This window comes from Anser cygnoides, chromosome 30, assembly GCF_040182565.1.
Source record: "Anser cygnoides isolate HZ-2024a breed goose chromosome 30, Taihu_goose_T2T_genome, whole genome shotgun sequence".
NCBI lineage: Eukaryota > Metazoa > Chordata > Aves > Anseriformes > Anatidae > Anser > Anser cygnoides.
Genome location: NC_089902.1, coordinates 1,367,948 through 1,392,644, shown reverse-complemented (window position 1 = coordinate 1,392,644; position 24,697 = coordinate 1,367,948). Strand labels below are relative to the sequence as shown.

General features: G+C 52.2%; 3 protein-coding genes across 3 annotated transcripts; 1 reads left to right on the top strand and 2 right to left on the bottom strand.

The window, feature by feature from the left end:
- Positions 1-17,729: 17,729 nt before the first annotated feature.
- LOC136787609 (olfactory receptor 14J1-like) lies at positions 17,730-18,491 on the bottom strand. Its single transcript, XM_066984922.1, has 2 exons — positions 18,245-18,491; positions 17,730-18,154 (listed from the first exon to the last, which is right to left on the bottom strand). Exons 1-2 carry the CDS (start codon positions 18,489-18,491, stop codon positions 17,730-17,732), a joined length of 672 nt encoding a protein of 223 aa, XP_066841023.1.
- Positions 18,492-18,991: 500 nt separating this feature from the next.
- On the top strand, positions 18,992-19,954 carry LOC136787608 (olfactory receptor 14C36-like). Its single transcript, XM_066984921.1, has one exon. It carries the CDS (start codon positions 18,992-18,994, stop codon positions 19,715-19,717), a length of 726 nt encoding a protein of 241 aa, XP_066841022.1. The 3' UTR covers positions 19,718-19,954.
- Positions 19,955-22,706: 2,752 nt separating this feature from the next.
- Positions 22,707-23,621, bottom strand: LOC136787763 (olfactory receptor 14C36-like). Its single transcript, XM_066985081.1, has one exon. The coding sequence runs from the start codon at positions 23,619-23,621 to the stop codon at positions 22,707-22,709; it is 915 nt and encodes a 304-aa protein (XP_066841182.1).
- Positions 23,622-24,697: the final 1,076 nt, after the last annotated feature.

The following is a 24,697-nucleotide window of genomic DNA, read 5'->3' as shown; positions in this document are numbered from 1 at the left end:
CTTCACTTTCTAAAGAAAAACTGACTTCCGCACACATTGTTTTCTCTTTAATAAAGAGGCAACCAATAGTGGCACAGGCTGGTTCTCTGGCCCAGCCATGGGGCCCATTTCAGGGGCTGGAGTGGCTGCAGGGCCCATCACAGGAGTTGTTCTGGCTGCAGGGCCTTTCAGAGGAGTTGGAGTGGCTGCAGGGCCTATCGCACGTTTTGGAGTGGCTCTAGGGCCTGTCACAGGGGTTGGTTTAAATTTAGGCCCATCTCAGGGGGTGTGGTGCTTGAAGCAGACTGAAATCATCAGCAACTGCCCTTCTCTGTACACAGGAGAGATGAATTTTACAAGTGCGATTTGTGCTATTAGGGTGTGGTTGTCAAACATGTTGTCCTTTAATCTGGCAAGTAGCTCAGCACCACACAGCAGTTGGCTCACACCAACCCCCCAAATGCTTATGTGTTGAGATAAGGGCAGTTTAACGGACCGAAAGGGAAGAGAAATAATAATAATAGTAGCTTTTATGATGATGATGATGATGACGATGATGATGATGATAATGATGATTATGATGATATTTATTATTTTTATTATTGTTATGTGCAAAGCAAGCTATGCACAGCGCAATTGGTCATTACTTACTGATGTCCAGCCTGTCCCCAACTGGTAGAACATTGTGGTAACCACCTGCACCTGCTCTTCTTTGACCTTCAACAGTTCCACAAACGGAAGGCTCCTCCCAGAGACTGGGCAAGGTAGACAACTCTTTAATATCCTCTGTCTCCAAGGCAGCTATCCCAAAACCCCACCTGTACCAGTTTGGATCTTTGAAGTACCCCCTCGTGGGGAAGACTGTGTCAAGGTTTTATAGATCAACATTCTTCTTCCTCCTTTCTTTTCTGGGTAGTAGTTCTTTTCCATTCTAAGGAGCCTGATTTTCACACCCATTGTTTTCTCCTGCATATAGAGGCAACGGATACTGGCACAGGTTGGTGCTGTGGCCTAGCAAGAGCAGACCTGGGGGGTCTGGTCTAGTCCCCAGACTAGACCTGGGGCCTGTCCCAGGGGCTGGAGCGGCTGCAGCACATGTCAGAGGTGTTGGAGTAGCTGCAGGGCCTGTCACAGGGGTTGCAGTGGCACTGACTGAGGCTCAGTAAGCACAGACCAAGTCCCAGCACATTCCAGTGATTTGTGTCCCTTTGGAATTGCCAAGGTGATAACACCTCCTTTTCAAGCACTTCTACAGTTTTTAAGGATTTTGCACATGCTCAGGGGGGAAGTTCCAAAGCCCTGGAGGTGCCCACTGCTCTAGGTGCCTGCCCTTATCCTCCCACACTCCCTGCCTCTCCTAACTCTCCTGCCCTGGGGCAGGTCTCTGGAGGGCATTCTTAAATAGTTGTTTATCCTTAAACAGAATTTGAAACACATTCAGGAGACATCACAATAGGAGCATCCCAAGGATATTCAAAGATTTGTAGAGCTAGTGTAATTAGCCTGGAGGAGAAGGGGGAGGTGAAGGAGAAAGGGGGACTGAATAAAAGGAGAAGTGTCCCTCCCTTTTCTCCCCCTAGATTGGCTCCCTAAAGCAAAAAGGTCAAGAGTGTAATTCTTCAGTTTCTGAGCGATGGTTCCTGAGGTACGGAGGTGATGGCAATGCTCAGTACAAATAACACATCTGTCACATGACCAGACATTTTATAGGATCATAAGCCAGTGTTACACAACATAGCAAAATAACTTTAAACCAGCCCCAGAAATGATGAACAGCACAACGGGAACACATGCAGTAAGTAATGTGCTACACAACACATTTCTGAAAGCAAGCACAACAGACCTGAGATCCAAAACATCGACATTGTGATCAGCAACTATTAAACTGGTCTAATGCTTATAACAATTTAATTTTAGCACTCTCTGGTAAGATCTGTCATTATCTCAACCCTTCGTGCCCCACTCTGCGTGCCAAAAAGACTGCTGTGGTTTAACGCGGCAGTTCGAGTACATGGAATTATTTGAACAGGTCCAGAGGAGGGCCACAGAGATGGTCAAGAGGCTGGAGCACGTCTGCTATGAAGGCATGCTGAGCAAGCTGGTACTGCTCATCCTGGAGAAGACGAAGCACTGGAGAAACCTTAGAACAACCTTGCAGTACTTAAAGAAGACCTGCAGGAAAGCTGGGGAGACAGTCTTTGTCAGGGAGTGTGGTGATAGGACAAGGAGTAATGACCTTAAACTAAAAGAGGGTAGGTTTAAATGAGATATACGGAAGGAATTCTTTAGAATTCTTCAGAAGGATCTGGATAGGCTGGATTGCTGGGCTGAGGTGAATGGGATGAAGTTCAACAAGGCCAAGTGTCGGGTCCTGCAATTTGGCCACAATAACTCCATGCAACGATATAGGCTTGGGGCAGAGTGACTAGAAGACTGTGAAAAGGAAAGGGACCTGGGAATGTTGATTGATGCTCGGCTGAACATGAGCCAGCCGTGTGCCCAGGTGGCCAAGAAGGCCAACGGCAACCTGGCTTGTATAAGAAACAGCGTGGCCAGCAGGAGCAGGGAGGTGATTGTCCCCCTGTACTATGCTCTGGTGAGGCCACACCTCGAGTACCGTGTTCGGTTTTGGGCCCCTCACTACGAGAAGGACATCGAGGCCCTGGAGTGTGTCCAGAGAAGGGCAACCAAACTGGTGAGGGGTCTGGAGCACAAGTCTTATGAAGAGTGGCTGGGATTATTTAGTGTGGAGAAGAAGAGGCTCAGGGGAGACTTTATTGCACTCTACGACTTCCTGAAGAGATGTTGTGGTGAGGCGAGGGTCAGCCTCGTCTCTCAGATAACTAACGATAGGACTCAAGGAAATGGCCACAGGTTGCGCATGGGGAGATTTAGATTAGATGTCACGAAAGACTTCTTCTTTCAAATAGTAGTCAGGCACTGGAATGGTCTGCCCAGGGAGATGGTGGAGTCACCGCCCCTCGCAGTGTTCAAGAAGCACCAGGACAAGGTGCTACGATATCTGATTTAGTAGCTTAGTGGGTAGTAGTAGTGATAGGATGGTTGGACTAAATGATCCTTTCCAACTTTGTGTTTCTATGATTTCTATGATTCTATGATAGGACAAGGGGAATGTTTTTAAACTTGAAGAGGGTAGATTTAGAGTAGATAGTCAGATGAAATTCTTGACTTGGAGATGAGGCACTGGCACTGGTGCTGTGGGTCCAGAGGTCACCCAGAGGGACTTTGGATCAGCCCATGCCCTTGTGTTTGAAGGAACAGTGGAGAGGCATCAGTGAAATCCTGGCAATACCAGTGAGAGCCAGGTGGGGAAGAGAAGTGGCTGTCTGCAGCCTTCAGAGAGGTGTGGGACAGCACAGGAAAGCCTGCAGAGGAGAAGGCAGAGGGCTCTGACAAGAGCAGAAGGCCGCAGCAGCACTGACATCTTTGTCTCCGCAGCCATGGCTTATGAGGAGACATGTTATACTCATGGCACTGGGACCATGTATTTTCCTTTCAACCATGTGCAAACACTGGGAGGTGTCATACCGTTGTCCTTCACATGATATTATGGGGGCATCGTCCCCTACCCCACAGACCCCAGGAAGAGCCCTGAGTGAGACATGGGGGTGCAGGATCTGTCCTCCAGTGGCTAGGGTCAGGTCTTGGCCCTTCTGCTTCACCAAAACAAAACGAGCTTACCTAACCACAGACCTGATACCCACAGAAGAGCACCAAAGCTCCCCAGTAAAGTTTTGTTCACTCTCTAAACGAGAAACGAGAAACCTACTTGCTTGGGAACCCTGCCACACTAACTTTGTTTAAACTCTAAGACAGAAATTGAAAACCAAGTCCCCAGGGGACTAGAGAGAGGTCAGCTCTGCCTCAGGATCTCCTGCCCCAGCAGGAGGAATGGGACTGGGGCAGTGACTGGGAGGTCACTTCTGTCTCTGCAGCTGATAGGGCAGCAGCAGGAACGTGTCACGCAAAGGGACTGTGAGGTCCCTTGTGTCTGGAGGTGGCAGGTCACCCTTGGCTTCTCCCTGGGATGTGCACTTTGGGGCTGACATCTGCCAGTGGCCCTGCTAGGCCAGCAGAAGGCCCCTGCTTGGCATGCTGCCTGTGGGATCCCCTCTGCCTCCATCCCCAGGAGGACCCAGACAGAAAGAAGGCCCGTACAGGGCTTGTCCTATCCCTTCTGCTTGAGTCCAGGACTGGACAGCAAGAGGCACAAGGCTTGGCTGTGTCTAGCCAAGAAGCTGCAAGGCCAGCAGCAGGCCCAGGGCTTGGGAGATGCTGCTGAGGTGTCTTCTGTGTGCTTGGCTGACAGGCCACAAGGAGCCTGATGGGTTGGGATGCCTGCTTCAGGAGTGGTTGCCACCCTGATGGATCTTTCTTTGGTCGTAGGAAAGAGCAGGAGAGCTCTTTCTCTGCCACAAAGTGCACCTTGGAAGAGTGGCACTGGCCATGAGGAGGCCAGGGGATGTCCAGGGGAACAACTGGTCTTGCTGCTAAAGCCTGAGGCAAAGAAGACATTAAGTGCCTCAGCCTTTACCTCTTCTCTTGTCACCAGGTTTACCCCCACATCCATTAAAGGATGATGAGTCTTCTTAATCCTCCTTTATTAAAGTGTTTATATAAACGGTTTTTATTGTCTTTGACAGTAATAGACAGATTGAGCTCTACCAGCGCTTTGGCCCTTCAAACTTTGACCTGCACAGACCCCTAACATTCCGGACACAGCTCTAGACAAACTGACAGCATGCATGAGAAGGAAGCACAGAGGAGGTGGAACCTGGCAGCCTTACATCCCCTGCCCTTCTGTGACTCTGTGCTGCAATTCCATTCAGCTGGTTACTCCTGTGTTATCCAAACCTTCCTGCAGCTCCTCATGCCGCTGTCTTGTCAGAGAAAGCACAGTCACACGAAGGTTGAACTGTCTGCCTGCAGATGTTAACAGCTGACAGAATGCAGCATCCATGTGGGAGAACCTTGAGAAACTGCAGGATGTTGCCTACGGAAACATCGTGGCATTTACAAGGAGAAGAGCCCAGTCCTGCACCAGAAGAACAATAACCCCACACATCAGGGCAGTCTGGGACCCTGCTGAGTGAACAGTGCCCAGGAGGAGGAGGGCCTGGGCACCACGAGGGATGCCATACGAGCAGTGGTGCTGCTCCCCAGGAACCAGGCCTGCTCCCTACAGAGCTGCCTTACGAGGAGCATGGCCACCAAGAAGATCTGAGTTATCAGACTCAGCTCAGATCCTGTGAGATACCACACGGACAAGGGTCTACAGCCAGCAAGAAAACAGGTACAGGTCTGGAAGTCCCAAGGACAGCCTAGTGTGGAGAGCAGCAAGGGCTGTGACAAGGCTGAAAGTCCCAACAGGACCCAGGGCTTTGTGTCCATGGCTCTGGCTGTTGTCTCTGCCACTGAGGCCTAGGGGAGGCAGCTTCTCGGTAAAGCACCAGGGCCTCATTGCCTCCTCGCCCCCACCCATGAACCAGGCAGGGCTCGTACCCTTCTCCTGCACTTGGCCATGCACATCCCCATCTCCTCCTGCCCCACGAAGAGCCCTGAGCAAGGTGTGACAGGAACAGGTCTCTCTTCCAGGGTTCCAGGGGTCAAGGCCTGACCCTTGTGCTTGATGAAATTCATCCAGTTTGCAAAAGGGACATCAGGGTCACCTTCACATTGCCTTTGTCTCCTTGTCCTCACTGCCTCCAATGCTCTGCTCTAACGAGCTCCAAGGGAGGTTGTGTCAGGGCTGGCCCTCAGGGGGACACTGCAGGAAACTTGCCTCTGACTTGGACTTCTGGAGAGATGTCTTCAATTGTCTCTCAGTGCCTGAGGTTCGTGGGCTCCTCCCCAAAGCCCCGGAGGGGGGATTCCAATGCCTTGGGCTGGGCGTGTGGTGCTGAGCTGGGCCGGGCTCGTGGGACAGAGAGAGCTCGTGGCAAGAGGGCCCTGGTGCAGAGAGACAGCTGTGCCCAGGAGCAGCTCCTGTGCACAGCGCAGCAGGGCTGGGGGCTCTGACCGCAGCTGGCACGGGGAGAGGAGAGAAGGAGAGAGGGCTTGGAGGCAGTTGGCAGTGGGAGGATGCTGAGAGCTGCCTGCAGGAGAAATCTGCACAGCCCTTGACAAGGTACGTCTCTGGCTGCAGGGCCATGCAGCTGCACGTCCTGGAAGGGTCTCCTACTGGGTCTTGTTTCTGGGAGGGCAGTGGGCAATGCAGTAGGCTTTGGCAGTCCTGCTGGATGGCACTGCGAGGTGAGGAAGTCTGGCAGAAGCCCCTTGGAGTGTCATAACCCAGCTGCCCCTGGTCAGCCAAGATTGGAGTGGCCAATCCTCCTCCAGACACTGCAGGGGATGCAGATGGGATAGTGGAACAGGCCGGCCTGCAGATATTCATGTCTGTCTGTGGGGTGTTCTTCTGGTCTGCAGGCTGGTCTCCAGCACGATGCAGCTCTCTCGTGGCATCCTTGTGTTATCCAGGTGCCCCAAGGAGAAGACACCTCCGTGCTAAGGCCATGTCCGTCCTGCTGGATGGCTGCCTGTGGGCAGCTGGAGTGAGGCCTCTGCAGCCCTGGTGAAGAGGGAAAAGCTGAGATCCTACTCATGCAAGACCAGGTGAGGATCCTGTCCAGCTGCACTTGGTCCGGGGCTTCTCTGCTCTCAGCTGTTGGTAGTTTCTTCTCAGGGGAAAACCGAATAGATGGTTCTTCCTAAACATTACAGGCGTAGCTACCAGAAAATGAAGCAAATATATGTCCCTTGTTCTACACAATCGTTGGATACTTTCCTTGAAGCAACACTGCAAATCTTCTGGTCTGACCAGTGGACTGAACTTGAGTTTCCCCCATGTTCCTGCCTTCCTCCTGCTGCACAGCAGGAAGGACTCCTCTGGAGCCCACAGCAACCCCTGCTCCCAGTGCCACTCTCAGCCAGCACCAGCCGCAGCTCAAGCAGGAGAGCTGCAGAAAGGTTCTCCTGCATAGAGAGAGGCTTGGGCTGGGGGTGCTCTGAGGCTTGCAGTAGGTTTTCCTCAGAGAAGTCTGTTTTAACTTTTTTCTGCCTTATCCTCTTCAACAGACAGCTGTGTCCAAAGTCAGGAAATGTCCAACAGCAGCTCTGTGAGCGAGTTCCTCCTGCTGGCATTCGCAGACACGCGGGAGCTGCAGCTCTTGCACTTCGGGCTCTTCCTGGCCATCTACCTGGCTGCCCTCCTGGGCAACGGCCTCATCCTCACCGCCGTAGCCTGCGACCACCGCCTCCACACCCCCATGGACTTCTTCCTCCTCAACCTCGCCCTCCTCGACCTGGGCTGCATCTCCACCACTCTCCCCAAAGCCATGGCCAATGCCCTCTGGGACACCAGGGCCATCTCCTATCAGGGGTGTGATGCTCAGGTCTTTTTCTTTGCCTTTTTGATTGGAGCAGAATTTTACGTTCTCACCATCATGTCCTATGACCGCTACGTTGCCATCTGCAAGCCCCTGCACTACGGGAGCCTCGTGGGCAGCAGAGCTTGTGCCCAGATGGCAGCAGCTGCCTGGGGCAGTGGCTTTCTCAATGCTGTCCTGCACACGGCCACTACATTTTCCCTGCCCCTCTGCCAAGGCAATGCTGTGGACCAGTTCTTCTGTGAAATCCCCCAGATCCTCAAGCTCTCCTGCTCAGGTTCAGACTACCTAAAGGAAGTTGTACTTCTGGTTGTTAGTGCATGTTTAGCATTTGGCTGTTTTGTTTTCATTGTGGTGTCCTATGTGCAGATCCTCAGAGCCGTGCTGAAGATGCCCTCTGAGCAGATCCTGCACAAAGACTTTTCCACGTGCCTCCCTCACCTGGCTGTGGTCTCCCTATTTATCAGTACTGGCATGTTTGCCTACCTGAAGCCCCCCTCCATCTCCTCCCCATCCCTGGACCTGGTGGTGGCACTTTTATATGTGGTAGTACCTCCAGCAGTGAACCCCCTCATCTACAGCATGAGGAACCAGGAGCTGAAAGCCACAGTGAAGAAACTGATTCTAGTTGTATTATTTATTTTGACACGGTTTCCCGTAGGATCCTACTGGACAAAATGTCCACCATACAGCTAAATAAAAACATCATACGATGGGTGAGCAATTGGCTAACGGGCAGGGCCCAAAGGGTTATGGTAAATGGAGCTGCGTCAGGCTGGCGGGCGGTCACCAGTGGGGTCCCTCAAGGCTCCATTTTAGGGCCGGTACTTTTCAATATTTTTATAAAAGATCTGGATGTAGGAATAGAAGGTATTTTGAGCAAGTTTGCTGATGACACCAAACTTGGAGGAGTTGTGGACTCGAATGAGGGTGGAAATGCCTTGCAGAGGGATCTGGATAGGTTGGAGAGCTGGGCGATCACCAACTGCATGAAGTTCAATAAGAGCAAGTGCCGGGTCCTGCACCTGGGAAGGGGAAACCCTGGCTGCACGTACAGACTGGGCGATGAGACGCTGGAGAGCAGCCTAGAAGAGAGGGATCTGGGGGTCGTGGTAGACAGCAAGTTGAATATGAGCCAGCAGTGTGCCCTGGCGGCCAGGAGGGCCAACCGTGTCCTGGGGTGCATCAAGCACGGCATCGCTAGTAGGTCAAGGGAGGTGATTGTCCCGCTCTACTCTGCGCTGGTGCGGCCTCACCTCGAGTACTGTGTGCAGTTCTGGGCACCACAGTATAAAAAGGACATGAAACTGTTGGAGAGTGTACAGAGGAGGGCTACGAAGATGGTGAAAGGCCTGGAGGGGAAGACGTACGAGGAACGGCTGAGGTCACTGGGCCTGTTCAGCCTGGAGAAGAGGAGGCTGAGGGGAGACCTCATCACAGCCTACAACTTCCTCGTAAGGGGGTGTCGAGAGGCAGGAGACCTTTTCTCCATTAACACCAGTGACAGGACCCGCGGGAACGGGGTTAAGCTGAGGCAGGGGAAATTTAGGCTCGACATCAGGAGAGGGTTCTTCACAGAGAGGGTGGTTGCACACTGGAACAGGCTCCCCAGGGAAGTGGTCACTGCACCGAGCCTGTCTGAATTTAAGAAGAGATTGGACTGTGCACTTAGTCACATGGTCTGAACTTTTGGGTAGACCTGTGCGGTATCAAGAGTTGGACTTGATGATCCTTAAGGGTCCCTTCCAACTCAGGATATTCTATGATTCTATGATTCTATGATTCTATTTACTTAGTAAGGAACTGTCTATCTCTCTTTTCTAGTTTAACTCAAGTTAATCTCAGGCAAGTTGTGACCCTTAGGTGTAGCATTTGTCCTGGTTTCAGTTAGGACAGAGTTAATTTTCCTCCTAGTAGCTGGTAGGGTGCTCTGTTTTGGATTAGGTTGAGAAGAGTTCTGATAACATGCTGATGTTTTAATTGTTGTAGAGCAGTGCTTACACCAGGCCAAGGACTTTTCAACTTCTCGCTCTGTCCTGCCAGCGAGCAGGCTGGGGGTGCAGCAGGCGCTGGGAGGGGACAGACCCAGGACAGCTGACCCAAACTGGCCAAAGGGGTATTCCATACCATCTGACGTCATGCTGAACAATTTATATGGGGGTACTGGCCACGATAGGGTGGCCGGCTGCTTGGGGATAGGCTGGGCATCGGTCAGCGGGTGGTGAGCAATTGCATTGTGCATCACTTGTTTGTACACATTATTATTATTACTATTATTATTATAATTAATATGCATAGTCGGCACAAAGCCTTTTCCATGTGCCTCCCTCACCTGGCCGTGGTCTCCCTCTTTGTCAGCACTGCCATGTTTGCCTACCTGAAGCCCCCCTCCATCTCTTCCCCAACCCCGGACTTGGTGGTAGCAGTTCTGTACTCGGTGGTGCCTCCAGCAGTGAACCCCCTCATCTACAGCATGAGGAACCAGGACCTCAAGGAGGCCATGAAGAAACTCTTTGGACACATGCTTTTTTTGAACCATTAATTTTCACTTGAGTTCCAGGTTTATTTCAGAAATAGGAAAATATTTTTTATTATTTGTCTTTATGAATATTTTCTCCAAGTTGTGGCTTTCATTTAAATAAAGTTATTCTTAACATTCTGCCTGTTATTTTTTCTAACTTACTTTGACCCAATAGTCTCATGTAAAACTGGGCTTCACATGTAGATAAATACAGTAAAGAAGCCAGGAGAAATTCATTGTTATCAGCTGCCGTCTCTTCCCATCTCCTGTGCAGCTGGGGGAGCAGCCCCAGCACGCAGGAGGGGCTCAGGGCCCAGAGCCCAGCTGCCACAGGGAGGAGCAGCCCCGCTGGCCCTCGCGGCTGCCCCTCACTGCCCGCTGGGCTCTGCCTCTCTGCTGCCTTCGGGTCGGGGCTGCTGCTTCCCTGGAGCCATGGCCATGGCCAGCAGCAGGACTTGACCTTTCCACTGCTGCTCTCTTTTTGGTTCCTCACAGTTTTCTTGTGCTCTTGTATCTGTGTTAGTCTTGAGGTCTCATGTACCTTGGTGACAGTCCTGCTGTCTCTGCAGTGACATCCCTGTGGCTGCAGGCAGCAGCAGGCACTGTGCAGCCCTGGGTCACAGCTGGCCTCCCTGCTAGCACCACAGTAACACGAGAGGCTGCTCAGGGCAAACCCAGAAGCCTGGGCACCTCTTCCAAATGTGCTATCAGGAATAGAGCCAAGGGTTTGCTCCCTGCTCTTCTGTTTTCTGGGCTTCTTCATGGAGCAAAGGACACAGGCTGAAAGTCCCAGGGTGGTCTGTGAAGGAACAAAGTGATGGACCAAGAGCTCAATTTGTGGTGGCACTTCCCCAAGCAGACAACAACTGGTCTTGGACTTATCAGCACGGGACTGTGCCTCCCGCAGTGGGTCTGATGGCCGATGCCAGCCTGGAGAGGAATCTGGAGCTGCCAGGAGATGTCAGGGGATCTCCAGGGACAAGGAGCTCAGTGGGTAGTGAATAGAAAACTTCATAAAATGAGTGACCATCCAAAGAAAAGTCTGGTAAAGGAAAAGTCAAATCTGAGGGGACCATGTGCTGAGGGGGATGCACAAACCTCCTCCAGTGAGATGCCACTACTGCAGGGGAAGAGGGGAAGGTTGGAGAGCCACGTGGGACCTGCAGGCAAGAGTAGTGTGTGCAAAGCATTTGGGGATATTTGCAGGGGCAGCGTGAGCCTGGGAGACAGCAGTGAATGGAGCCTGCAGAGCGTGAGCCTGTCCCATGTGGACTGACCAGAGCTCAAGTGCTCAATCTGCTGTGAGCAGGCAGAGGAGAGCTCTGCAGCCCCAGGGCACGCAGCAGCCCCAGCAAAGGAGTCTGGCGAGTGATTCCTTGCAGCCCTGGGGCAACAGCAGTGACCCCATGAGCTGGGTCTGCCTCCCAGCCTGCCCAGCACGGCCCTGCAGAGTGCCCCCGTGCCCTGGGCACCACAGCCCCCTCGCTCTGCAGAGCAGCACCGTCAGCTGGGGCTGGGGCTGGGGCTGGGGCTGGGAGGGCACTTCCCCTGAGTGTCTTCCAGGGCAGCTTCAGGCACATGGCTTCGGAACGTGAGCGTGTTCTTTGCTGTGTGCAAGGAGCTGAGAGACCGCCAACAGGCACGGGGCTGGAACATTGCCTGCAAGGTCCCCCCTGCCCTAGCACCTCCCAGGACCGGCACGGAACTGGCTCCCATGCATCAGAAGGTCTGGGAGCCCAGCAGCAGTGCCACGGGCTTGAAGGGTCACAACCAGATCACTTCTCCGTGGGCAGGTCCTGGGCCAAAAAGGGGGTGTTTTGTAGGTGTGGTATGAGGAGCTCAGAGGTGCCTCAGAAATTCCTAATCTGTTCCAAAGTCAATGTCTCTAAAGCGGATTGTGAGTTGAGCTCTTTCTGAAGCAGCTGACAGGTCATCCCTTGAGTCCTGGCTGGGATCTCTGCCATTAGGCTCACATCTGCCAGGGTCCATGATAGGCCAGCAAAAGGCACCTGCTTTGCACACAGTTTGTGAGATCCTCTCTTCCTAAGTATTGGGTAGGCCCCGTAGTGGAAGAGGTCTTGGACAGGGGTCGTCAAGTCAGAGGTGTCAGCTTTTGCCTAAAGTCATCCTTCAGGACTGCTTTCAGGTCTCTACAAAGAAGTGGCCACTGCCTCCAAGATGCCAGGGGCAAACTGAAGCATGCATGAGGGCCTGGGAGAAGTTACCCTGGATCCATAGGAGCCATTCTAGATCCAAAAGCTGGAGGCAGGAAGCACAATTTTAGGGTGGTGCAGAGCTGCTGGGCACATTGTGCAGGGTGCTCCTACAGCCTTTGTGTCCTTCTCCGTGCTGGCTTAGGAGCTGCTTCTTTCTCAGGAGCAGAGTAGCCAGCCGAGGTGAGACAGATACTCTGAGTTCATGAAAGCCACCAGAAAGCTTCCCCTGAGAATATGACTGATATCGGGAAGTGAGGAGAAGCCTGGCCAGGAGAGATGTGAGATCTGGGGGAGGGAAGAGGAGCTTGGCCAGCAGAAGCTAATGATTTTGGAGCGGTAAGAATGCTCAGGTAATGTCGATCCAACCATAAAACTGACTTAAAGCAGTCATGTGAGACCCTTGCCCTATTTTAACCTGTAACATTAATACCTAAATCTAAATGCCACTTCACACCCTGACAGGAATCCACTGCTCTAAATTTTGACCACAATATCCCTTGAGGACAAAATAAGTCCATAATACCTTTTCCCTTACCTTTACTGTCTTGCTCACCCTGATCCCTGCCTTTAACACAAGCATTAAAACGCTCTATTTAACCCAAGCCTTCTTGCAGACCTGAACAAAATGCTAAAGCAAAGAGCTTGCACATACCCTAACCACAGACCTGACACCCCAAGCACAACACCAAACCCTCCCACTCAATATTTGCTTAAGCTCTCACCCAGAAATGTTCGCCTTAGTGCCTAATGCCATACATGAACAACTAACATCCAAACCCTGTCCTCCTGTGCATTGTTTAATCTCTAACCCAGAAATATGAGACCTAGTCCCTAATTCCATTCAAGAAAATCTAACACATAAAGCCCCTGTACCTGTGCATTAACCTCCTCACCTTCAGCCCCTCTCCAAACCCTTCACTTAAGGTGCTTGGCCCCTTGGGGCAGTGCAGGAACTGTGAGACTTCTCTGCAGTCCCATGGCATTCAGAGATGGATGTGAGGGGCCATGGATCTGATGAGCTTGTGGGCCACAAGGAGGAGATGGGTGGGAATGCTCTGATGAGCTCAGCTCTGCCTCAGGATCTCCTGCCCCAGCAGGAGGAATGGGACTGGGGCAGTGACTGGGAGGTCACTTCTGTCTCTGCAGCTGATAGGGCAGCAGCAGGAACGTGTCACGCAAAGGGACTGTGAGGTGTCTTGTGTCTGGAGGTGGCAGGTCAGCCTTGGCCTCTCCCTGGGATCTTCACTTTGGGGCTGCCATCTGCCAGTGGCCCTGCTAGGCCAGCAGAAGGCCCCTGCTTGGCATGCTGCCTGTGGGATCCCCTCTGCCTCCATGCCCAGGAGGATGCAGACAGAAAGAAGGCCCGCAGAGGGGTTGGCCTGTCCCTTCTGCTTGAGTCCAGCACTGGACAGCAGGAGGCACAAGGCTTGGCCGTGTCTAGCCAAGAAGCTGCAAGGCCAGCAGCAGGCCCAGGCCTTGGGAGATGCTGCTGAGGTGACTTCTGTCTGCTTGGCTGACAGGCCGCAAGGAGCCTGATGGGTTGGGATGCCTACTTCAGGAGTGGTTTCCACCCTGATGGAGCTTTCTTTGGTAGTACGAAAGAGCAAGAGAGAAAAAAGTGCCACAAGATGCAGCTTGGAAGGGTGGCACTGGCCACAAGGAGGAGGAAATGTCCCTCAAAGGGTCGTGCTGTGGTGCCAGAGGTCACCGAAAGAGTATCTGTGATCACACCATCGCTTAGTATTTTAAAGAACAGCTGATGAGGGTTGACGAGACATGGCTGAGATGATGGAAATGCCGGGATGAGAGCAAGGTGGTGGACAGAGATGGGTGTCTGCAGACTTCAAGGAAATAGGGAAAAGTGTGGGACAGAACAGAAAAGGCTGCAGAGGAGAAGGCAGAGGGTGCTGGCAGGAATGGAAGGCCCCAACTGCCCTGATGTTTTTGTCCCTTTGCCTAGAGCTTCTGAGGAGACGAGATAGAGTCATTGCAATGGGGCCTCACTGCTTCCTTGATACCCTGTGCAGGGGTGGGGAGGTGTCCTAATGAAGTTCTTCTCGTGGCATCACACTGCCCACCACATCATACAGACCCCAAGAAGAGCCCTGAGCCAGACGGGGGGGTGCAGGATCTCCCCTCCCAGTGGCTGGGGTCAGGCCTTGGACCTTCTGCTTCACCAAAACCAACCAAGACTTTTCTCAGCACAGCGCTTTGCCTGTCTGCAATCATGGCCTCCAATTATCTGCCCTAACAAGTTCCTGGGGAGGCTTTGTTAGGAACAGCCCTCAGTGGGGCCCATTAATACTCCAAGTCACTTCAACTTTTCCTTCTGACTTTACCTTCTCAAGCAGTTGCATCATTCTCCTCTCAGTACCTGAGTTTCACTGACTCAGCACCAAAACACACCATGGAACTCATTAAAATGCAGAACGTCCTAAGCAGACATATCTCTCCCACAGTTTTCTTCACGTCTTCAAGACTTGTGTAGCTAATTGGAGAGCTTTCATGGTGTAGTTAAGGAGGAAGATTTCAAAGAGCATCTAATAGAAATCTTTCCTCATTTTAAAGGCTGAATTTTGTTGCATTTCAGTTTAGAGCATCATTGTCCTATAGATATTGGTCTAGGGTTTCTCCTTTGGAGCCCTGCCTAGGGTAGGAAAAGCAGGGTTTTTCCTATGTAAAAAGAATGAATAGGAAACAATGCTGCAATTTTCAAACCAAAAAGAAACAAAGTTCAAGTTCCTCATTTTGTTGCCTCCAGTGATGTTTACCTTCCCAAAAGGATGACTTTACATGATATATTTTACACTGATTAATAGGAAATTTAAAATAATTGTGTTAATATTAATCCACATCATACTAATCCAATGAGAAACGATGAGTTTCTTGCTAAGGAAACCATTAGACAGACTGCTGAGAGATGGGCGAGCTGGAACTCACTGAAACTCTAACCAGCAACTGGGTTGGTGAGAGCGGTCTGAATGATCAACGAGTAAGGGGAGGGCAAAGCAGGAGAACCATGGGAAGTGCATAGGTCCAGACAGGCAGCAGGAAAGGGGACATTCAGCAGGGTCTGTGTAATCAAGTCAGGTTTTGTACCTGTAAAATGAGGGAGCACATCATGATAGACAAAGCAATGACAATGCAAGTACAGGTGAACACCAGTATTTCTTCTCCTGTGCTGAATATAGATCATGGAAATTAGCATTTCTTCATGATAGAAATTCCACTTCACGTGAGACTTTTTATGGAAGGGATTGAATCATTTGAGCTGAAGAGTAGTTGTTTTATTAGTTAAGTACTAAAAAAATTACTGGGCATTGAGGCAGAACTTTGCTGTGTGACCATAAGCATAACCAGGGAAAACCTCCTGTGGCCCCGTTGCGTTTTTGGCACTTCCCTGGACCAGCAGATGTCAGAAAAGACCTGCAGGAGACCGGAGCCCTTTGGGAAAATCAGGTGGAGCCAGGTGGAGTTCCCAGGGCACCTCCACTGCCAGCAGTGGTCTTTGTCCCTGTAACTGCAGCCCAGCCCAGCACAGGAAACCCCTTCAAAGACAACACCCTAGTTCAGTGGGTTCCTGGGATTGGCCTAGATTTGAAATGGCCATTGGAAACCCATGATACTCTCCCTTATTCTTACGAGATACATGAAAACCCATTAAGCTTCCTGGGTCATCTTTAGCAAACTCAGGCTGAAAAACTCAAGTATAGCATGCTTCAAATGGCTGAGGCAGAACCCATCAGCTTGCCCCACTCTGGGGAATCATCCCCTTCCAACTAGGGATATGAAAGTGAAAAATGTGAAAGGACCTTTCAGGTCAATGCGAAGAGTAAGGGAAAGTCACGCATATTTTGCTGGAGTAGCAGAAGGCAAAAAGCATTGCACTGTGCCTCAGAGTAATCAAGGAGACCTAATCCAGTTCATCTGTGAGATAAAGCAGAGTGAAGGATGTTGAGTTGTGTCCTAACATGAAGAAGGATGTACATCACTGGTGAAGGAGCTGTCTTTTTGTGCCATCACCAATGCAAATTATACAAGAACTACATCAAATAAAGGTAAGCTGTCCCACCCTGGCCATGTCACCCCACGGGGCAGCGGAGGGACCTTTTTCACTTTCAGCCTCTTCTTCAGAGAGGCTTTGCCCTCTCCCTGAGCACCACGGGGCACAGCCTGGCCCTGGATGCTCCGTAAGCGCCGTGCAGGTCGTGGCAGGCTGCGGTGAGGGGACGAATGCCCTGGGCCCCCTTCCTGCTCTGCCCAGGCCAGCAAGGGCCCCGAGCGGCCTCGTGTCCCCTGCCCCTGCAGCTGTGGGCTCCCTTCCCCAGCCCTGGCTCTGCAGCACCAAGCCCTGCTGGGAGCCCTCCCCTGCATGCTGCCACCGCTCCCTGACGCTGCTGGTGCCCTCTGCCGGGCACTGCCCAGCCCAGCCCAAATCCTGCCCACCTCTCCCCACCTCCCGGACCTCTCCCCAGCCCAGCAGCCCAGGCTGGGCTGGCCCCAGGCCAGTGCCCACCGCAGCCTGCTGCAGGGCTCTGGGCACGGCCAGCACAGCCCCAGCCCCTCGCAAGGCACCGCAGCTGCTGGCACAAAGGCGGCTCTGGGCCTCCCCAGCAGCCCCCGCGGACTGGGGCCAGCCACGGCTCAGGAGATGGAGGGCCGTGAAGCTGCAGGAGCCCTGCTCTCCTGCCTGGGACATCCCCAGCACAGAGTGCCTGTGCCCCGCAGGGCCAGCCCCGCTCCCCAGGCCAGCACAAGAGGCCTGGCCCAGGCACAGAGCACCTCCAGATTCCTCTCCAGGATGCCATTTGCCATCAGACCCAGCACCACTGGGACACTCCCTGTCCAGTCAAGGCCATTTACTGTTTGCTGGGCCATAGGCAAGAAAGAAGGCTGCTCCCAGTGCAGCTCTTGGTCCTTCACTGATCACGCTGGGGTTCTGATCCATTGTGAGGCCCAGAAAAGCAAGAGGTCTGTTCAGGAAGCAGCTCCTTGGGTGTATTCCTGAAACCAGGTTTGCAAGAGGCGTGCAGAGACATTGGAGAGATGCCAATGTAGAGATAAGAGGACTGTCACCAACATACATGAGATCTCAGGGCTTATCCAAATACAAGAAGCACAATGTGGAAGCCAGAAGAGAGCAGCAGTGAAAAGGCCACGTCCTGCTGCTGGCCATGGCCATGGCTCCAGGGAAGCAGCAGCCCCGACCCGAAGGCAGCAGAGAGGCAGAGCCCAGCGGGCAGTGAGGGGCAGCCGCGAGGGCCAGCGGGGCTGCTCCTCCCTGTGGCAGCTGGGCTCTGGGCCCTGAGCCCCTCCTGTGTGCTGGGGCTGCTCCCCCAGCTGCACAGGAGACGGGAAGAGACGGCAGCTGATAACAATGATTTTCTCCTGGCTTCTTTACTGTATTTATCTACATGTGAAGCCCAGTTTTATAACTACATGAGACTATTTGGTTAAAGTAAGTTAGAAAATATAACGGGCAGAATGTTAAGAATAACTTTATTTAAACGAAAACCACAACTTGGAGAAAATATTCATAAAGGCAAATAATAAAAAATATTTTCCTGTTACTGAAATAAACCTGGAACTCAAGTGAACATTAATGGTTCACAAAAGCATGTGTCCAAAGAGTTTCCTCACTGCCTCCTTGAGGTCCTGGTTCCTCATGCTGTAGATGAGGGGGTTCACTGCTAGAGGCACCACCGAGTACAGAAATGAAAACACCAGGTCCAGGGATGGGGAAGACATGGAGGGGGGCTTCAGGTAGGCAACGATGACAGTGCAGAGAAAGAGGGAGACCATGGCCAGGTGAGGGAGGCACGTGGAAAAGGCTTTGTGTTGGCCCTGCTCAGAGGGCATCCTCAGCACGGCCCTGAAGATCAGCACATAGGACACCACAATGAAAACAAAACAGCCAAATGCTAAACATGCACTAACCACCAGAAGACTAACTTCCTTTAGGTAGTCTGAACGTGAGCAGGAGAGCTTGAGGATCTGGGGGATTTCACAGAAGAACTGGTCCACAGCATTGCCTTGGCAGAGGGGCAGGGAAAAGGTAGTGGCCGTGTGCAGGACAGCATTGAGAAAGCCACTGCCCCAGGCAGCTGCTGCCATCTGGGCACAAGCTCTGCTGCCCACGACGCTCCCGTAGTGCAGGGGCTTGCAGATGGCAGCGTAGCGGTCATAGGCTGTGATGGTGAGAACATAGAATTCTGCTGTAATCAAGAAGGCAAAGAAAAAGACCTGTGCAGCACACTCCTGATAGGAGATGGCCCTGGTGTCCCATAGGGCATTGGTCATGGCTTTGGGCAGAGTGGTGGAGATGCAGCCCAGGTCGAGGAGGGCGAGGTTGAGGAGGAAGAAGTCCATGGGGGTGTGGAGGCGGTGGTCGCAGGCTACGGCAGTGAGGATGAGGCCGTTGCCCAGGAGGGCAGCCAGGTAGATGGCCAGGAAGAGCCCGAAGTGCAGGAGCTGCAGCTCCCGCGTGTCTGCGAATGCCAGCAGGAGGAACTCAGTGATGGAGCTGCTGTTGGACATCTGCTTATTCTGGTCATGAGGTCCTGTACAAGGAGGACAAAGGCAGTGATAATGTACCACAGGCGTATCAGAGGAAAACTCTTTCCATTTTCTCACTTAAAATCACCCAGAATTGCCCATTTCCAGGCAGATATTTTGAAGGTCTCTTTCATTGATTCTGCCTGAGAGTGTCTCTGGGAACAGGGGACTCATCTGTGGGCAATAGAAGAATCAGTCCTGCACTACAGCCAGAGGTAGTAGCATGGTAGGAACAGGGTAGCAACATGGGGTAGTCTCAGATTCACCTCGCCCTCCTCGACCTGGGCTGCATCTCCACCACTCTGCCCAAAGCCATGGCCAATGCCCTCTGGGACACCAGGGCCATCTCCTATCAAGGGTGTGCAGCACAGGTCTTCTTTTTTGTCTTCTTCGTTGGAGCGGAGTATTGTTTTCTCACCATCATGGCCTATGACCGCTACGTTGCCATCTGCAAGCCCCTGCACTACGGGAGCCTCGTGGGCAGCAGAGCTTGTGCCCAGATGGCAGCAGCTGCCTGGGGCAGTGGCTTTCTCTATTCTGTCCTGCACACGGCTAGTACATTTTCATTGCCCCTCTGCCAAGGCAATGCTGTGGACCAGTTCTTCTGTGAAATCCCCCAGATCCTCAAACTCTCCTGCTCAGATGCCTACCTCAGGGAAGTTGTGGCACTTGTGTGTAGTGTTTCTTTAGCTTCTGGCTGTTTTGTTTTCATTGTTTTCTCCTATATTCAGATCTTCAGGGCTGTGCTGAGGATGCCCTCTGAGCAGGGCCAGCACAAAGCCTTTTCCACGTGCCTCCCTCACCTGGCCGTGGTCTCCCTGTTTATCAGCACTGCCGTGTTTGCCTACCTGAAGCCCCCCTCCATCTCCTCTCCGTCCCTGGACCTGGTGGTGGCAGTTCTGTATTCAGTGGTGCCTCCAGCACTGAACCCCCTCATCTACAGCATGAGGAACAAGGAACTCAATCATGTGCTCTGGAAATCGATGACTAGATGTGTTTCGGAAGCAATAAATTTCCATTCTACCTCTGCAGATGACTAATAATGTCAATGACTACAAGAACAACTAATATTATAGATACGATTATTTTTGTGTGTGTTTGTATATTTATGAGTGCTTTTATTACAGGACTTTCTTTCTTTTAATATGGCTAAAGTTGCCCATTAAAATGATATGATTAATCTCATTTCTTTTACTGTATGTACCTGTCAAGTATAGCTCATAGATTCTGTTTATGAGGAGCCAGGCCCTCTGTGAATTGAAATAAAAGAAAGGAGCCTGCACTGCCTCCCTTGTGTGACTTCCTTCATGTGAGAGCTGCTCTGGCTCTGCAGGGGCAGTGCCATGTGCAGGGCTGCAGAGGAAAAGAGTCCCATCCCAGCAGCACGGCCAGGGAGCACCAGCGCTTGGGGCATGCCGAGCTGCTCTCTTGCCACTGCCCCCCTCTGGTGCTGAGCCCTGCTGGTGGGGTCAGGCCCGGCTGCTCCTGTAGCTTGGTGCCAGTGCTGCTGTGGGGCTGTGCTGGGACTGCAGGCAGGGACAGGCAGTGGGCACGGCAGTGGCACAGCCGGCCTCCAGAGAAGCATTTCAGTACTCAGAAAGAATCTCTTCAGGGCACTGCTTGAAGGCTGATGTCTTCTTAAAAAACTGTGGTCAAGAACATTTCCAAGGAATAGACAACAAAGAGTATCTTTGCCTTTCGTGTTTCTCCACTAGATCCATGTGCTGAAATCAGGGTCACAGCATGGTCTTGTAGGGAGTGAGGGCTCGGCAAGGACTCATCTGCTGTTGGTTGCACCTGGCAGGCAGGGAAAAACCACAGAGCCGTTAGCTCACTGCCACCACGTGAATCGAAAACAGAAAAAGTCCAAGAACTCATCAGTTGAGGTATAGTCAGTCTAATAAGAAAACAAACAGTAACAAAATAATAAAAATAAAAAATAAAAAATAAAAATAAAAATAAATCCACCTGTAGCCCGTGGAGAGGATCCCATGCAGGAGCAGGTGACCTGGCAGGAGCTGCTGCCTGTGGGGGACCTGTGCTGGAGCAGTTTGCTCCTGATGGATGGACCCCATGGTACGGAGCCATGTGGGAGCAGTTCATGAAGAGCTGCTGCCTGTGGGCAGCCCATGCAGGATCAGTTTGGGAAGGACGGCATCCCATGGGAGGGACCCCATCCATGCTGGAGCAGGGGCAGAGAGTGATTGAGAAGAAGAGGCGAAGACGAAGTGCCATAGACTGACCGCAACCCCCTTCCTCCGTTCCCCTGTGCCGCTCAGGTGGAGGAGGTGGAAGAGGGTGGATGGGGGGAAGGAGTTTTTGGTTTGTTTCCTTTGTTTCTCATTTCTCTAGCTTGTTAGTAATAGGCAATAAATCTTACTATCTTCCGATGCTGAGTCTGTTTTGCCCATCACGACAATTGTTGAGTGATCTCCCCGTCCTTATCTTCGTCCTTATCGTTGAGCCCTTTGTGTCATATTTTCTCCCCCTCCTCAAAGAGGAAGGGGGGTGAGAGAGCAGCCATGGTGGAACTCGGCTGCCCACCCAATTAAAACCACCACAGGTTCCCAGAACCATGGGAAGGATAGATCACATCTATACCACAGTGAAATATACAGCCCAAAGGGGAGTGAAAGGGCATTTGTAACTATCACAACAAAAGATTAACATTCATCAAGAGATAGAGAAGATACAACATGTCCTAGAAAGAGGGAAGAAAGATGGAGAATATCACCAGTAGGATCCTCTCCTTTGATGGTTGGATGGTCACCAACAGCAACTGGAGCTTTGGAATGAATATCACGTTCAGCTGTAGTCTTGTTAGCTCTGACTTTACTGTGTTTATTGCTTATAGTTGTTCAGGTTGCCCAGAACACCTGATGGATGCCCCATCCCTGGAAGTTTTCCAGCACAGGCTGGATGGGACTTTGGGCAACTGGATCTAATGAAAATTGTTCTTGTCCATGGCAGAAGGTTGGACTAGTTGGTCTTTAGAGGTCCCTTGCAACCCAAAAAAATTCTATGATTTCCATGACATGCCACTCAGCCCAGGTTTATGGTTGAGTTGTGTTTCAAAGCCATCTCCATCCACCCACTGCAGTGCTCAGTGCCTGTATCAGGGGATCAGCCATCCGTGCCAAGCCTCTGTCCTCTTAAAACAGGTTTAAACTAAAAGACAGTAGGTTTAGATTAGATATAAGGAGGAAATCTTTTACTATGCTGATGGTGAGGCACTGGAACAGGCTGCCCAGAGAAGTTGTGGATGCCCCATGCCTGGAAGTGTTCCAGACAAGGTTGGATGCCCGTGGAGGAGCCCCCGGTGGAGCAGGTGGATGTGGCCTGGAGGAGGCTGCGGCCCATGGAGAGCCCCCGCAGGAGCAGGTCCCGGGCCGGAGCTGCAGCCCATGGAGAGGAGCCCACGCAGGAGCAGGGGGTCTGGGGGGAGCTGCCACCGGTGGGGGACCCGTGCTGGAGCAGTTTGCTCCTGGGGGATGGACCCCATGGTACGGAGCCATGTGGGAGCAGTTCCTGAAGAGCTGCTGCCTGTGGGCAGCCCCTACAGGCTCAGTTTGGGAAGGACGGCATCCCGTGGGAGGGACCCCAAATGGAGCAGGGGCAGAGTGTGACTGTGAAGGAGCAGCGGAGTTGAAGTGTGACAGACTGACCGCAACCCCCATCCCCCCATTCCCCTGCAACGCTCGAGTAAAGGAGGTGGAAGAGGGTGGATGGGGAAAGGTGTTTTTATTTTGTTTTCTTTGATTCTCAGTCCTATAGCTTGTTAGTAATAGACAATAAATTTTACTAATTTCCCTATGCTGAATCTGTTTTTCCCATGATGATAGTTGTAGACTAATCTCCTAGTTCTTATCTCAACACTTGAGCCCCTTTGATCATATTTTCTTCCCGTTTACCTTGGAGGAGGGGGAGTGGAGAGTGAGATAGCAGTTGTGGTGGAGCTCAGCTGCTCACCTGAGTAAAATAACCACATCAAGCAGAAGAAGAAGGGCAATTTCTTGATTTTGAAACACATCAAGGCATCAGTTTCCACAAGACATCCTTGAGCTCCTGGTTCCTCATGCTGTAGATGAGGGGGTTCACTGCTGGAGGCACCACTGAGTAGAGAAATGACAACACCAGGTCCAGGGATGAGGAAGATATGGAGGGGGGTTTCAAGTGGGCAAACATGATGGTGCTGACAAAGAGGGAGACCACGGCCAGGTGAGGGAGGCACGTGGAAAAGGCTTTGTGCCGGCCCTGAGAAGAGGGCATCCTCAGCACAGCCCTGAAGATCTGCACATAGGACAGCACAATGAAGACAAAACATCCAGCGGTTAAACAGGCAGTAAACATGAGAAGCCGACCTTCCCTGAGGTGGACAGCTGAGCAGGAGAGCTTGAGAATCTGGGGGACTTCACAGAAGAACTGGTCCACAGCATTGCCTTGGCAGAGGGGCAATGAAAATGTAGTGGCCGTGTGCAGGACAGCATTGAGAAAGCCACTGCCCCAGGCAGCTGCTGCCATCTGGGCACAAGCTCTGCTGCCCACGAGGCTCCCGTAGTGCAGGGGCTTGCAGACGGCAACGTAGCGGTCATAGGCCATGACAGTGAGAAGGGAATACTCTGCTCCAATGAAGAAGAGTAAAAAGAGGACTTGGGCAGCACATCCCTGATAGGAGATGGCCCTGGTGTCCCAGAGGGCATTGGCCACGGCTTTGGGCAGAGTGGTGGAGATGGATCCCAGGTCAAGGAGGGCGAGGTTGAGGAGGAAGAAGTACATGGGGGTGTGGAGGCGGTGGTCGCAGGCGACGGCGGTGAGGATGAGGCCGTTGCCCAGGAGGGCAGCCAGGTAGATGCCCAGGAAGAGCCCGAAGTGCAGGAGCTGCAGCTCGCGCGTGTCTGCAAGTGTCAGCAGGAGGAACTCACTGATGGAGCTGCTGTTGGACATCTGCTAATTCTGGTCATGAGTTCCTGTACAAGGATCAGAAAGGCAGTGATAATGTACCACAGGCATATCAGAGGAAAACTCTTTCCATTTTCTCACCTAAAATCACCAAAAATTGCCCATTTCCAGGCAAATATTTTGAAGGTCTCCTTCACTGATTCTGCCTGAGTGTCTCTGGGAGCAGGGGACTCATCTGTGGGCAATGGAAGAATCAGTCCTGCACTACAGCCAGAGGTAGTAGCATGGTAGGAACATGGCAATAACATGGTAGGAACATGGGGTAGTCTCAGATTCCTTTTACTGCTGATATCAAAGAGATTTCCCCAGTTTTGTTCCTAGTTCACCCAACTGCAGAGCAGAGGTGTGGAGATTTATTTACTTATTTAATTATTTATATTATTTATATTATTTAATTGTTTGTTTTGTATTTTTGGTTCTAGCTGCCCCACCACACCTGAGGAGTGATTCTAAGGCATAAATCCTGGGCGTTCTGCTGCACTCCAAGTAAAACCTTGTGGATCCTCAGAGGCAAAGAAACTGTCCCTTTAGTGCAGAGCGTCCCACAGAGACGACAGCCAGTCTGTCCATCAGTGCTGGTCTCAGCTGCGCTGGCATCTCTTTGAGTTGCAGGATAATTACTGTCAGTGGTTGTCCTGAGAAGAACCTGGGTACTGCTGAGTGCAGAAGAAGCCAGGCTCCAAGTGCCCATCTCCAGACCCCTCACCCTGTCCCCGTACTCCCCTTCCCCCAAGCACCCCGAGGGCTCACTCCATGGGCACGTGAAACCCCCATCCCCAGGCAGCCTGGGAACAAGAGCAGCAGCAGCACGGCCAGGTGGAGAAGCCAGGAGGAATGGCAGCGTGCTGCTGCCAGGGGAGGCAAGGCCAGGGAGGGACAGACGGACACTCAGCACACCCTCCTGTGCTGCAGCTCTGCCTGCAGAGGAGGCAGCTCCTGCTGGGGACAGCGGGGGCTTGAGGGCAGAGGCTGTGCTGGTGGCAGAGGAGAGCAGGGGGTGTCCCAGGGAAGGCGCCTGCCCTGCAGGGGATGGCAGGGAGGTGCCTGAGCTCTCCCTCGCA